At 46.5% G+C, this 14,289-nt stretch overlaps 1 protein-coding gene across 5 annotated transcripts in view; it reads right to left on the bottom strand.

The window, feature by feature from the left end:
- LOC8035929 (phosphatidylinositol 4-kinase beta) overlaps positions 1 to 9,907 on the bottom strand; it is a 32,241-nt gene extending 22,334 nt beyond the window's left edge. For 2 of the 5 annotated variants that reach the window (XM_029985941.4, XM_040499343.2), the window contains exons 1-2: positions 9,597 to 9,843; positions 124 to 601 (exon numbers count right to left, since the gene is read on the bottom strand). In XM_029985941.4, the coding sequence (XP_029841801.3) occupies positions 124 to 588 (465 nt within the window). In that variant the 5' untranslated portion in view covers positions 589 to 601; positions 9,597 to 9,843. Of the gene's footprint in view, positions 1 to 99; positions 602 to 5,394; positions 5,460 to 5,557; positions 5,648 to 9,596 lie in introns of those variants that run through there. The other 3 variants (XM_029985939.4, XM_029985938.4, XM_029985940.4) reach the window with 3 other exon arrangements.
- Positions 9,908 to 14,289: the final 4,382 nt, after the last annotated feature.

Here is a 14,289-nt window from a genome sequence, read left to right as displayed (position 1 = left end):
GTGTACATTGTATATTTGTCCCAAATGCTAGTGTGTGTGATATTTTGTGTGCTGTGAAGTCAGTAAAACTGGGTGCTACGCTTAGAAGCAGCGTCGTACCTGGAAAGGAAACTCTGGACCCACCCGTTGCGGCGACGCGGGCGAGTGGACCTCGTCAATGACCCCGGGCACGGGCGGCCGCAGGGTCAACTGACACGGCGGAATGGCTGGCAGCGCCACCACGTCCGCGATCACCCGGGCGGTCCGATCGCCATCGTCAGAGTTGAAGATGCCGCTGTCATCAGACGCCAGGCTCCGCCGGTCCGCCGTGTCGCCCCCCGCGGAGTGCGAGGACGGATTGAGCGCCCGCATGGCAGAGTCCAGGCTCAGATTGCGCTGGTGCCGGTGCAGGTGGCGCTGGTGCGTCGTGGTGGCGGAAGGCGGCGGCGTGACCGGGTGAGCCATCCCCGGCACGGCATGGCCGAGCAGGTCCAGGCTGGGATGCCGCTGGTGGCGCTGGGCGCACGACGAGGACGGCTTGGAATGGACTAGGACTGGCGAGAGTAGCGTGTGGCTCAGGGAGCTGGCGATGGATTCCTCACTTGCCATGGCCGCCGGTCATCTGGGCAGCGGAATCGGAGTTGCCAAAAAGTTAGGCAATCATGTCTCTTATCAATCTTTATTTGAGGAAAAAGTGAGAATGCGGGAGGCATGGGCGGCTGGCAGAAAGGCCACAGAGCCTGTACAGTGGAGAACTTGCAAGACTAAATACTGTGAATAAATTGACAGCATTTGAATAAAAACGCTCGACATACAACACCGGTGCTTTTTCGTATTTTACTTTTAGCACAGGTCGGTACTGACTGCAAATCTTTCTACCCAAGTATGTGTGCTCATTGTGCACATTCCACTATGCTGTAGTAGCTTTGCTGGCAACCTTTAAGCTGTGTGGAGAAAAGTGAAAACTGGACGACTTTACAGGACACCGAAGTAGTGAACAAAAATGCCTTTAGGTGAAGGCCTGTACACGTTTGTCGCATGGCGTTTGGTGTGTTCCCTTGTGTAACTGCTCGCCAACATACTCGGTGAGGCCTGCTATACTGAACCATTTGAGACATCACATAGTTAGCGATCTGTAGAAGTGTTGAAGGGTGAGCTGTTTCCTTCAAAACATTTGACAGTTTGTCTGCCGTATAGAAGAAATTCAGCCTGTGCAAAGAGCCTGCCAATATAAAACCTTTAAAATGCCTCACACTCCATTAGTTTTGGATTATTTGCAACCGGGGGCTGCAACAGGGGGTTTAACGCGCAGGAAAAGAATTCGTACGAACCGTGGGCAAAAAACAAATGCGTGCTAACATATTCTAGTTGTGAGTTAGGTGGTGGACTGCGACAGAAAACAATTGAGGCTAATCAGTGTGTCGATCCGAACTTGAACCAAAAACCGGAGCCAAACCGTTCGTTGGCAAAACCTGAACAAAGCCGTAACTAAAATCAAGCATTTAACATTGGACCCAAACCAGAACAAAACAGTAACCGAAATCAAGGATTTGATACTAAACCCAAACCGGGAAGGAACACTAATCTCATGTGGTGGTTACCGGTTCCCTGGGAAACGACCGCGGTTAGGCTGTGCGACGCAGGGAGCACAAAGTTGTGCGACAAGCTACGAGCCATGGATTGGCACAGGTAGCTTGTAGCATACATCATGGTTGATCGTAAAGTGAAACAAAGTACATCTGACAATGATAAGAGGCTAAACAGCTATTCTTTTTGAGTGTCATCTGTGTGTGTCCTGTGTTTTTCTTTTCTTGCTGCTAACTTTAAGCAATAGTCCTCAAAGAAAGTAAAAGCAAACATAGACGTCAAAATAAAAACAAAAAGTTGACAGCTGTCAGTAAGTTTGTTTTGCGGTGGTAAAACCTAGAGGCGCCAAAAGGCAAAGCCGCAACCGTCACTGCAGCGCCAGTCGCCAATCGGCCAGTGCAGCCCAGAGCCCTAGACGTTGCTAAAAGTTCTTTTTGTGTGCATGCGCGATTTTTAAAAAGCAGCATCTCCATTTTTTGTTCTAGTCATCTTTAGACCTCCCTTTTGTGAGCAAGGCGTTCAAGCATGGTGCGTGCTACAGTCACGGTGTCACTGTGCGTACTGTCTGATCAACTCCACATGCGAGTACTGTACTTCGGTACAGTTTCTGAGCACCTGCATGACTGCTTAATTTCCGTAGAAAGTTGCTTGTGATTAAAAGTGAAGGTCAAAAAACGAAATTAAGAATATATTTGTTTTGCTGTCTGCGTGTCCAATGCAGAAGTTTTAGTGCAAATGATGTTATGTTGAACACACTTTTTCTTGATGACTGGGAGCCAGAGAGGCGACATACACTAAGGGAGTTAAAATGTTGTTGAGGTGAACGAAGAAGATAGCAGAAAATGTTGCGAGAGGTGATAAAACATCTCGTGGAAGAGATAAAAGATGCAATATCCTGTGGCAAGTACACAGAGTGGCGAAGTACAGTGAAGCCGTCATAGCCCAGACACTGGCAGCATGTTTTTAAGTCCATAAGATGAATCTGGCAGCTAAGCTCTGAATGGATTCAGGGTATCAGGTGGGGGAGATTCAAGGTGGAGGCCAGGTGGCAGCTGCACATCCTGTCTTCGGGTAGACAGATGATTTGTAGGCCAGCTGTCACAGATGGTGTAGGGATGGCCGAAGGAGCTTAGCCAAAAGAGCTCTGGGAATTAGCGGCGTGGTCACACGAAGCGTCTTTTGGAGGCGCCCGATGCCTCACGTTTTTCCCTTTAGCGGCAAGCAGCGGCCAGCTCCTGAAAGTGGAAGCAGATTTCCTTGCGTGGGAAGTAAACAAAGTCTTTGTTCCCCAGGCGGGAGCGGGTGGTCGCCCTTGCCGCCGGGGTACTTGGGAAATGACTTTGTCAAGGCCATGTCGGCGACTCCGAGAGAGAGAGGGAGGTCCGGCCTCCCTTCGGAATGTCGGCGTGCCTTTTTTGGAGAAGTTGAGTTTGAACGAGCCCGTGCGCGAAGCAAGTCGCTTACTCCCACGGTCCCGACGGCTCCGCATACTCTGTCTTGCGGGAAAGAGAACTTGCCGTGCGCGGCAAGAGACTTGGCACCGAGGCGCCATTGTTGGCGTTACGCTGTCGCGAGCGACAGTACGCCAAGTGTGACGTTCCCTTGTTTTGTGTTGTAAAAAGTTGTTCGTCATATGTAAATATATATTTATTCACTCAACCATCGAGTCGTGAGCGTCACTGTGGTCACCGGGAACGAGCCGCCCTCCAGACATCACAGCACTCCACAATCGACGAGAAACATTACTGATGGGAATAGATAAAACAGCACAAAGGACACAGGAACAAGTGGAAGATACACAAAAACTTGTCCCCGTGTCCTTTTTTGCACTGTTTAATTTATTGTCATCATGCATAGACTCACTCAACTACTGCAACCTTGCTACAGCTGTCAGAGAGTGTGACGAGTGCCAGCAGTGTCGCTTGTAGCCCAGCGTTCTGCGAGCACTGGCAGTCGCTGGGTCAATGTGCGACATAGCCTCCTGTCAATAAATGTGTGCAAGCTACGTCGACCTCAGTAGTGTATTTCGTCTTGCAAATACTGGACCTTTCTCAAGTGCACTGCGAGCTCTTAACTGGCTGCTCAATTATATGCCGCCCACTTCAAGCAAGATGCAGCCTATAGCCTCCGATGCGGATTGCATTAAACCGAAATAGGAATGCACTTGCAGAGAGGAACTAGAACATGTCAGAAGGTGCAAAACACTGTTTTATTTTATAGAAATTAAAGAACAGCTAACCGAGTCATAACTCTGTAGTTTGCGATCCCGGCCTTCATGTACCAACCACAAACCAGCGCACCCACCCTGCACTTCAGAGAACCCTGTCTAAGTAGAAGACCCAAGTCATACCTCATTCTGAACAGCTACATGACAATTGGTTATGTAACATGTTTAGAGCTTCTCTTTTCATGAAATCATGAACTTTGAAGGGTACAACAGAGCTACACCTGACTGAAACAACACTCTGGGACTACCGTTGGTAGATATGAACCTTTTTCTATTAATGCATTTGTTTTATAGAACTAGTAGTGCCAAACATTGTGGCTTCTTTCGAGCCCATCTACATTTACCTAACGCCTCCAGTATGCACAAGCACATTCCCAGGGATGTCATATGATTGAAGATAGAGTGAGTAGGCAGGCGAGCTGGTTGATGTTACACATATTTTAAAAACCGGAGACAACGGACAAAAAAGGGGACAACACACAAGACGTGTGTATTGTCCCCTTTTTCGTCCATAGTCTCTGGTTTTGCAAAAATGTGTGATGTCATATGCCAATTATTTTGGCACAGAGAAGCCTGTTTGTGCTTTGTGTTCCAGTCAAGTGGGCTAAGCACTGTGCTGAACCCAAGAAGGATGCATATAAAGACAACATAGGGAACATAGCAAATGGTACTGGAACATGAATTGTGATTGAAACTTTTTGCAAGATGGGAACTCTCATCCGGAGCTCATATGACAAAAGTGGAAATGGGTTTTAATTAACACTAAAATATCCACCAAGGTATCATTAAATAGAATGATACCTTGATGGTATCCATACCATCAAGGTATCATTGAATTCCGAGATTTGCACAGAGACATATCGATGCATGCCTAGATTTGCACAGAGACGTGAACGACAAGAAGCAAACTATGAACCGGCTTTCTTCAGAGTTAAAAACAACTGGTCAGGAACTCACTACTGACTGAACCCCTTGCCCCCCCTTTTCCTCAGTCAAGCAAGATGACAACACAAAAGCAGTCTAGGCCATATCTTAATAAGAAATTTGCCAAACCTAATTGTTTTGACAACCCGTAAACCGAAAAAATACAGATTAAAAAAAGAAAAAGAAGCTTGGAACACACAACGCATAGTCACGGGACATGAAACAATAAATGTGACTTCCAGAGTCTGACATAACATTCCTTCGCAATTATCTTGAATCCCTTGCGATTATCGTCTTGTTTCTGCGTGACTTTATTTCGCAAAAATTTATTGGGTGGCATCTTAATACCATAATCAAGCACTTCGTACAAAACATATTAAATCTTTAGTGCTGCATCTATACTCAGTTTCACAGTAACTTGGCTAACTGTAGAGGCTACAGTCCCCGCGACCCAATAAGAGAGTCGGAGCGAGGCACGTGATCTCACATTACGGGAGCTTTTGTGTCATTTTGCCAAATGCGAGGCCCAGAGGAACCGGCTGTCGTCTGCTGGCCAAGAGCAGTCTGCTGTGAAACCAACCAACTTCGGATAAACGTACACCACCGCAACATTGCCCACCGCTAGAGTAGCGATCCCTTCTGGAACAGTTTACGAGATAACCATACGCACAACTTACCTGAAAATCTGTGGCAGGTGCTAATGCCAGGACGACGTTTTGAGCAGAAGCAGTCGATTACAGAGCTGCAATCGTTCAAACATCATTCAAAAGCCACATTGCTCCCAAAGCGGCTTGATCCGAATTAAGAATCATAGAAAAGTAATGTCGTCGTTTTTCTTACATGTCATTTAGCGTAGTGTAGCTAGAGGTGCAATTGGACGAGTTCAATTGCCATTAAGAGAAAAAGAAGCCTAGAACTACTTTTCGTCGCGAACGGCACTGCTGCTGTGGCGGTAACAAGGCCTCCGTGGCTTCGACCATGGAGTGTTGTCACGCGCCTTGCTCCAACGGCCTTCTTGAATCACGGGGGCCACAGCCTCCACCATGCGCCAAGTTATTGTGAAACGAAGTATAGCAGCATCTAACCAAATGCAGGTTTTCCCTCAAACATGGGTATCTTTAAAGCCTCTCTTTAGACAGCAGAGAAGTTTGGAATGCAGTGGAAACTAATGAGCAGAAGTCAAACTCCCTCTATCTTGGGCAGAGGTCAGACACACTCAAACTGATAAGGACCATGTATCAGACAAGTTCAGACCCAGGGACACACCACTGGAAGTCTGACCCAGCACAGCATGAGTAACAGAGATAAGATACCAAATTGGGCTGCTAAGCACAAATGAGCAGCATCAGGAGAGAGACAGCACACTGTTTACATTCTCAAGATATAAAACCTGACTAAGACCACTGGGAAGTATCCACACAAGGAGATGCAAAAATCCTTAAACTGGTCCAGCTATAGTTAAGGTGCACAGACCAGCATTCACACTATTCAGAAAGCAGTGAACAAATTTTTGGGGTTTCTTTTTCTTCAGCTTATCGACTGTAAAGGTTAAAGCCCCCAAGTTTCAGGAGACAGTAATGTTGCCTGTGGTTCTTGAACGAGATGCCCTTTATGAAACACCAACTGCCATTATGCGTTTTGGGCCCCAAACCCAACAGGAGCTATTCACAACTTCAGCCAAGCAGGTGGCAACTAGTGTTCAAATAATGAAGCTCTCTGGTGAGTGCTTCACAATCACTGAGCAAACACAACAAAATTGGCATGTGGTTGCTATGCTGACAGGACGTGGAAGTTAAGCGTTTGTTCGACAAATCAAATGCCTGCCTTTGATCATTTGACCTCGCTGCCTGTGCATGAAAATGAGCAGAAGCATAGATATCTGGTGAAAGAATGACAGAGAGACAAGTGGTCCATCTGTGCAGCTTCTGCCGCTGTTAGCTTAGTGATAAATGGAGTATAGGCGTTGTGTGAGGGTCAAAAGACAAGTACTTAAAAAATGTGAATAGAACGATCTCACCATGCATTCAGCGCTTTTGCGCCACTGCCAAAACTTTAGTTCACAGGAGGCAGGCGGCAGTGCACGAGGCAGCTCGTGCTCTGCGGGTGTCGTTGCAAATGCAAAAAGACCAAAGTTTCTAGGATGCATCACAACAGCAGTGGCGTAGCCAAACTGGTTGGTGAGGTCGGTCTATTGGAAGTAGACCCTTAATATTTTAGGCAGAGTAGCGTGCGGGACAAGAAGTTAAATCCTATTCCTGATCACTACACTCGAGAGATTGCAATAAGACAACCATCAGATGTTATCAGGGTTCATAAAGGTTTTGAGGACAAAAATTCAAGAGTTTTCAATGACCTTCAAAGCCCTGCAAAGATATATATATTAAAAAAAAGTAGCGTACCAAACCTGGTAGTTTTACAATTGGGCGACTTTTTTAACACGTGGCAAACGCTTTATTACAAGCTCGTGTATCTTGCACGCATTGTTCAGGCCTTCGCCTTACGCCTGCTGGTCAACAGACCACTTGAGCATGGCGTCCATTGAGTGACTCATGGACCTATCCGCTGTCGTCTTCATGTTGCCACAGTGCTTCTCACAACTGAAATGGTTTTCCTATCACTGATTCCCCCTCAAAGGAGGTATCAAATGTTTTCCCACAAGGGAAGACACAACCGCTGCAAGTTGCACTTGCCAGGCATCACACACAACCTCAGTATGTCCATGTGCACCATGTGAAGCATATGTGGACTAAGCCAACCAAGCACAGCTAACAAACAGGCTGGGGAAGTGTGATGACCACAAACCACATAGGAAAAAACAACGTAAGACCAGAAAATGGTAGAAGCGACAAAACTGAAACTACTTTTTATGTGAAAAAGTGCTTAGTCAACATCCACTAAATGTCTTAATTGTGGCATTACTACGTAAAACCTGTTCATCTGAAATTTAGAAGCTGAATATTTTGAAATGAATGTAGGAAAATGCATAGTAATCATGCCTTGTTATTGTAAAAAGAAAAATGCTGCTGACTATAATCACAAAATTCAAGAGGTTTTAGACACTTTAAATTCTAGGGTTTTCAAGAACTAGAAAATTGCCTTCACAAATTCAAGGGGTTTTGAAATTTTCAAGGAGCCGTGCAAACCCTGCGTGCAAGTTCAGCATTCTCGTGCACTGTAAATAAAATTGGAGAATGTTTGTCTTTGCTATCTTTGATACAGTATGGTTCATTTCAAAGGCCCCTCGGAACACCAGAAATATATGGCAATATATGGTGGTGGAGACGAACGACAAAGAAAGCTTCCGTCAAAATATTTGGCACACGTCTGATAGAGGTTTTTGGCACAACAGCCGCTTCTGCTGGGGTCATAAGAGTGAATGAGCCACCCTATATGTCACACGAATGAGAAATGTATGCTACTCAGAGATAGCATTTTTCTTACACGTGAACACAATGGGAGTTCTTCCGATAAGATAAAAAACGAAGAGGAAGGGAGAAAATATATTGATGCTATGTGTATACCAATCGACATGCAGAGCACTTCCCAGGATGCAAATTTTGCTCTCTGGCAATCTAACAAGCACATAGCAAAGACGACCGACACAAGGCAGACTGTGTTATTAAAAGCAGTCTTTCCATATTGTTTTTTTTTTTTTTTTAACGCGCCATTCGAGTGCAGGAGAATAATGTAAGAGAAAAGGGAAAGGCGAGTTCACAAACCAGTAGATGGTCGAGCGTGTTGGTGTATAATTTACGATAACGAAAGCGGGACGTGAAAAACACAGACAACACAGGCCTGTATGCAAACAAGTCGCCCATATTTTTGGAGGAAAATTACAGACGAGCCAGAAATATTTCTGTCGCACTTGTTTGCATAGTCGTGTAGTGCAGCATGCGTAATACGATCCGATGTCGCGATGAGCGGATGTGGATGACGGCGACACAGAACTTTTTACGTATCTGTTTTTATGTTACTTTAAAACCTGAAAGGAAGGCATAAAATGCTCGCACTGCTTTAACAAACGATCGAAGTGAGCGTAGCCAAGACGTTTTGCGAGTGAATCCTACGTATAACCTGGCGAAAGACGAGATTCGAGAAACCGAAATGCAGACAGTCAGCAGTCATGACCTACTTCGACGCCAAACGGCATCACACACAAGCACCCACTACGGATAAAAGTCGCACAGAGAGCTTAGGAAATGCTCACTTTTAGTGACGAAAACGAGCTCACTTTTACCGGCGTTCAGAGTGGTGGAGCCGTAATTACATTTGCCCGTCGAGTTTTTGCGGAAATAAGGCTTAGGACGTATAGGAGCGCGGCGGAGGCGATAAACAGCAAGTTTTCCTCACCAAAAACTAACGAAGAGGTGGCTCACCGACTGAAAACTATCTCCCTTAACAATGCAACGAACAAATCAGTAAAAGAACGTGCATTTCCAAACTATCCAATAAAAAATTAAAACACGACAACTTTTTTTTTTCTTCGGGGCTGCCCAACCCCGTTTGACATCTGTGCACCGTGCAATGGATGCCAGCGACAAACTCTACGATATGCGCGGTTAAATTCGCAAGATTTTCTCGCCTCCTTTTGTTATTTTCCGCGTGTAAATGGTTGCACACGACGACACGATATGTAATATATTCCCACAGCGTCGCTTCTCGCCTGAAGACAGGGTCCTCCGTGGCCCAACTGTTTTCGTTCAACCGAGCTGTCATTTTTGAGTACGGGCTGTGCTCGGACACCGACAGCTTTTAAAGCGAACAACACAACACCGAGCAAGACAACGCACACAAGGGACTTGGCACTTCGAAAGCGCTAAATTCCTCGGCGGAAAGCAACGAAAACCACAAAGTGTATTTACGAGAAGCACGCACATACCTCTGTCTCGCCGACTCCTCCAAACGACGTAGACGGCGCCTAAATGCCGAAGCTCTCGCTGTTCGCACTGCACGCCGCAAATTGCGGGCCACCACTCCCAATCCAGGGCGCGTCCTCCGCGTAGAACATCCCGGGCCGTGTGGATGATCAACGTTAACTGCGTTAACTACAAGGATATGCCAACATGCTTCACGATGCTGACCCACCCGTCACCGTAGCATATCAAATCGCCATTGCATGACGTCATTTTTCTTTTGCTATGTGTTTAGTCTCGTTTTCCAACGCCCCGCCAGGGGCAAAATGGGCGAAACGAGTGAAGCCTCGAAACCAGACGAGCAGACGGCGTAGCAGAGCAGACGCACGACTGCAATCTGCTCATTTTCGTTTTGTGTTTAGTTTCGTTTTCGTCTGAGCTGCTTCTCGCTCTCGCGAAGGGGAACTCGGTTGACCCCGCGTACTTTGGAATCTCCAAACCGCACACGCTAGGATTCCGAAACGCAAACAATCAGTTCTCGCACAGCAGCTCTGAATCGCGCGTGTAAAAATAAACATTTCTCTCTAAGGCCGTTGCCTCCCTCTCAATGCGCCCCTTGTGTTTTTGAGCTCCAAAAAGCGCTAACCTTTAGCGGCTACAATTCCTCTTTCATATTCTCTAAAACATTTCCGTAGCTGTAGTTGAAGGACAAGTTAATTTTTATGTATTTTTTCTTTTTTTCTTGTCGGCTTTTTCTTGGAGTCATATCAATTCTTGTGTGAAGGAAACCGACAGCTTTCGCTGCGGGGGAGTTTTCTTTGAGGGAAATGAGTTTACAAGTCAGAAAAAAGAAATGTTATGTACGGGGCTCTGACTCAGTACAGAAATCCGGGAGTCTCAAAGCCTAAAACTATATTTTAACTTAGCTCCGCTGTTCGTTATACTTCTGTCGTTGAGCATTTCAGGAAGTATGAACAACGGTAACTATGTGCGCACCCATTTTGAGACTGCACACCTGTACACTCACGAATATCAGTATGAAATTAAATCTGTGTCTATTAAACGTTCTCACTATCTTCGTTTCTGTAATATACCTCTTACCCCCCCCCCCCCCCCCCCCCCCCCCCCCTGGGGCGCCTCTCATATTTTGTACGCGCCTAGGCCGTCCATACAGGAACAGAAGTAAAAGTAAACGATAAAGTTGCTCTTATCAACGGTATGTCGCAGCGTGCCAAAACTGACCAGACAATTATCCAGGCCCGTCAAAAAAAGAAAAAATCATTTGTTTTGATGTTTTTTTACAGATTTTATTGTTCGGCGGTGTCATTTAGAGATGTGACACGGCATTCATTCATTCGTTGCTTCTTTTCAGTGCCACACACGCACGGCTATGTGTATATGCCTTTCTAGTTAGTAGGGCAACGTGTTGTGTGCGTGTTTTTTTTTTTTTTTTTTTTTTTTTATGGGATTGAAACATTACACGTTGCTCTCGGCCACGCCCACGTTCGGGGGGTGGGCGAGCGAAATTATGCAGCGCATGGAAGGTTGTCCCCTCGTCGAGTTTGCCCTTGACGATGCCTTGACTAACCTGTTGGTCGGTCGCGCAAATTCAACGTCAACCTTTCACGGCCTATCCGGGGCTATCTGCTGGGCGCCTTCCTGTTAGTCACTGCGCCGCACGTGCATCCGTCTCCTGATTGTTTATCTGTCCTAATTTCTTTGTTGTTGTTTTTTGTTGCTTTTGTTTTTGCTATAGCGCTATTTGTTTTGTTTGTTTTGGTGTGAAAATAACACGTTCAACAAAATTCAGACAAAAAAAAAAGACGTAGAAGCAACAGAACAAACGAAACCATAAATGTTTCACGACGGGCGTCTCGACACAAAATTAACACATATGGAATGGCTAAAGCAGTGGTTCTCAAATGGGGGTCCGCGGACCCTTTGGGGGGCTGCGAAGGCATTTTAGGGTTCCGCGAAGCCCTGCCTCATCAGTCAAGCCCGGTAATAAAAGTTGTCTTTTCTCATATTGAGAAGGAACGTTCCAATTTTCGGGTAAATATCTTCGAGTATATATCAATAAGAGAAGTCTACTTCACACTAGCCCTTAGTTAAATCCATTTATCAAATAACTATCATAATTAACTAGGGGTGTGCGAATATTCACAATTTTCGAATAACGAATAGAATATTACCCTATTCGATTCCTTAATTGAATCGAATAATATTTTTCGAATAATTTCCGAATAGTCGTTACGGTGTCGCTCCGCGAAATTCCCTTCCCAGGCGTCCCACAACGCGCCAGCACGCCTGCCATGAATCCCAGACAAAAGCTCACCGGACAAAAGCTCACCCATTTTTTAACAGACCCGGACAAAAGCTCACCAGAAGAAAATTTCATGTTGGTAGTTTAGAGAAAAAGGCGATGAGCCTCCTTTTAGCGAATTCGGCCACCGCGACGCGGCGTGTACGGATAAGTCAGTTGAGTTAACATTTTTGTAATGAGCCGCCGCAGACTGCCGCCGCGAAGCGGCGGGAGCGCAGCAGGGGGCTTGGGTTTACACGCGCACTAGTTATACACGCGCGAAGTAGAAAAGCCTTTTTTAAACAGCGTCCCCTTTTCGATAAACAGCATATCTCTAAACTGAGGCTCTGCTTTCTCTAAACCGTGCTTTGATAAAACGTGCCCGTTCTCTAAAACATGTTTCGACGAAATGGCATTCGATCAACCGTAGTAAACCCTTGCGTGAGATGGGGTACAAGTTCACCTAAGAATGGTGCAATGTCCATCACGTCCGCATTTTATTTCAGCCCGTGTTTCGCCCGGGTAACGAAAAAAAAATGAGGTGAGCTTTTGTCCGGGTCTGCGAAAAAACGGGTGAGCTTTTGCCCGGTGAGCTTCTATCCGGTGAGCTTTTGTCCGGTGAGCTTTTGTCCGGTTACCGCCTGCCATACGTGCCCGCAAGATGGAAATACGTACCCTCTTCTCCTAGACAATGATTGTCATCATCATCAGCAGCAGTTTCTCTCTGTACGTACGTTGTTGTTGCCCCCATTATGGACTGTGCTAAGTATAACCCGCATGTAAGCGATTTGCCGAGAGGCGAGACAGTCGACGTCGACCCGCTTCGCTGTCGCTCGGTCGGTCGCGCGATGAGGCAAACTGCATGGAGTGGCGTGAGCAAGCGACCAAAGCGGTGAGGACGTTTTCTAGAAATCCAAACACCGAGCGACGTGACCAGCGACAGTGAGAAATCGTCGCTCGTCGCTGACTCTCGTTGCTGTCGTTCTTCTCGTCGCTCGCTAAATCGCTTACATGCGGTTCAGCCTTTAGGGACCGCTTTTGCAACAGATGCTCGTGCACGCTTTCTGAAAGCTTGTCGTGGAGACGTTTCAGAACTGGTTGCAACGGTACCGCCGCTCTGTATAAGCGAAGTAAAAGTGCTATAGTCGGTTACAAGTCAAGAAGGTAGGAGAAGCTCCTTCCACAAGCTTGATGCGCCCGTTTCAAATCTCTCCGCAGTCGAAAGAAGAGTTCACAGAAAACGCTCCTTGTTCCGCTTCAATGGATTCCAACTTGTCTCCGATCCCACTTTTTAAGAAAGCGACCTTTGTATCCATTGGAGGGGGAACCGAGCCCCTGAAAGGAGCCTTTGTATCCATCGGAAGGGGAAGCTAATCCCCGAAAGTCGTATTTGTTTCCATCGGAGGGGGAAAACTCTAATCTCTCCTCTCGTGGCTTCCACAATGCTAAGTCAAAGTCGAAAGATAAAGCAAATATGTACAAAAGGCAAGACCCTCCTCGCGCGTTGGCCGCGACGTCACGGAAACGATGGGACGCTATTGGATACCTAGGTGGCGGAGGGATATATGATTCCTTTTGAGGGGCATTTGCCGCTACTTTCTTAACCTGTAACCGACTATAGAAGCGGGAAGTTGTTCAAAGAGAAAGCGCAGTAGAGTGTAAAATTTTTTCGGCCGCTCTCATGCAACCAATTGAACAAGCAACAACAGCTGCTTGTGTCGAGTCTTTCCCAACACTTTCCTTAGTTGTTCAACTTGTTCAATGTGTGAAGATGTTGCTTTTTGAGTTCGCAAGTGGTACAAGACAATGCGTTTCGGCGCTTATTTTATGGTCTATATGTGTTCAAATGAGCAGTATCACATCGAACATACCAATATTTTGTTAAAAAAGTCTCGAAAATAAATTTTAAAACGAATTAAACGATTAGCAAAGAGCACCTGGTGGATGTCGCTAACGCCTCGCTTGTAATGCCCGTCTAGGACAACTTTTCTTGGCAATGCAGTGGAAGGTACAGGCCCGCGTCCCCTCTCCCATTTTGAGTGTACGCAGGCTCTCCTCCTCCCCCATTTCCGGGGAGAGGAGAAGAGCCCGCGCACACTCAAGATGGGAGAGGGGACGCGGGCCTGTACGTTCCACTGCATTGCCAAGAAAAGTTGTCGCGGGGCGGAGTGAGTGTCTCGCCTCCGGCCACGACGAGAGAAGAGGGGAAGGAGGAACTCCCCTCTTCCCGAGAATGCCTTTTGTGTGTCGCAGAAGTCGCTATTGTCCCCCTACAAGATTATAGAAGATTAACCCGTCACTCAAAATTCGTACAAAAGCAGCCGCTTCGGTGGCTGGAACGACTAGGCCATCCTCTCGAGTCTCGACGTCAGCCTCGCTGTAGCTTTGCTCGTCCCGAGACGACCTACGTCACGATT

This window comes from Ixodes scapularis, unplaced genomic scaffold, assembly GCF_016920785.2.
Source record: "Ixodes scapularis isolate PalLabHiFi unplaced genomic scaffold, ASM1692078v2 PGA_scaffold2__306_contigs__length_199485367, whole genome shotgun sequence".
Taxonomy (NCBI): Eukaryota; Metazoa; Arthropoda; class Arachnida; order Ixodida; family Ixodidae; genus Ixodes; species Ixodes scapularis.
Note: the sequence above shows the minus strand (reverse complement) of the source record. Positions and strands in the feature narration are given on the sequence as shown.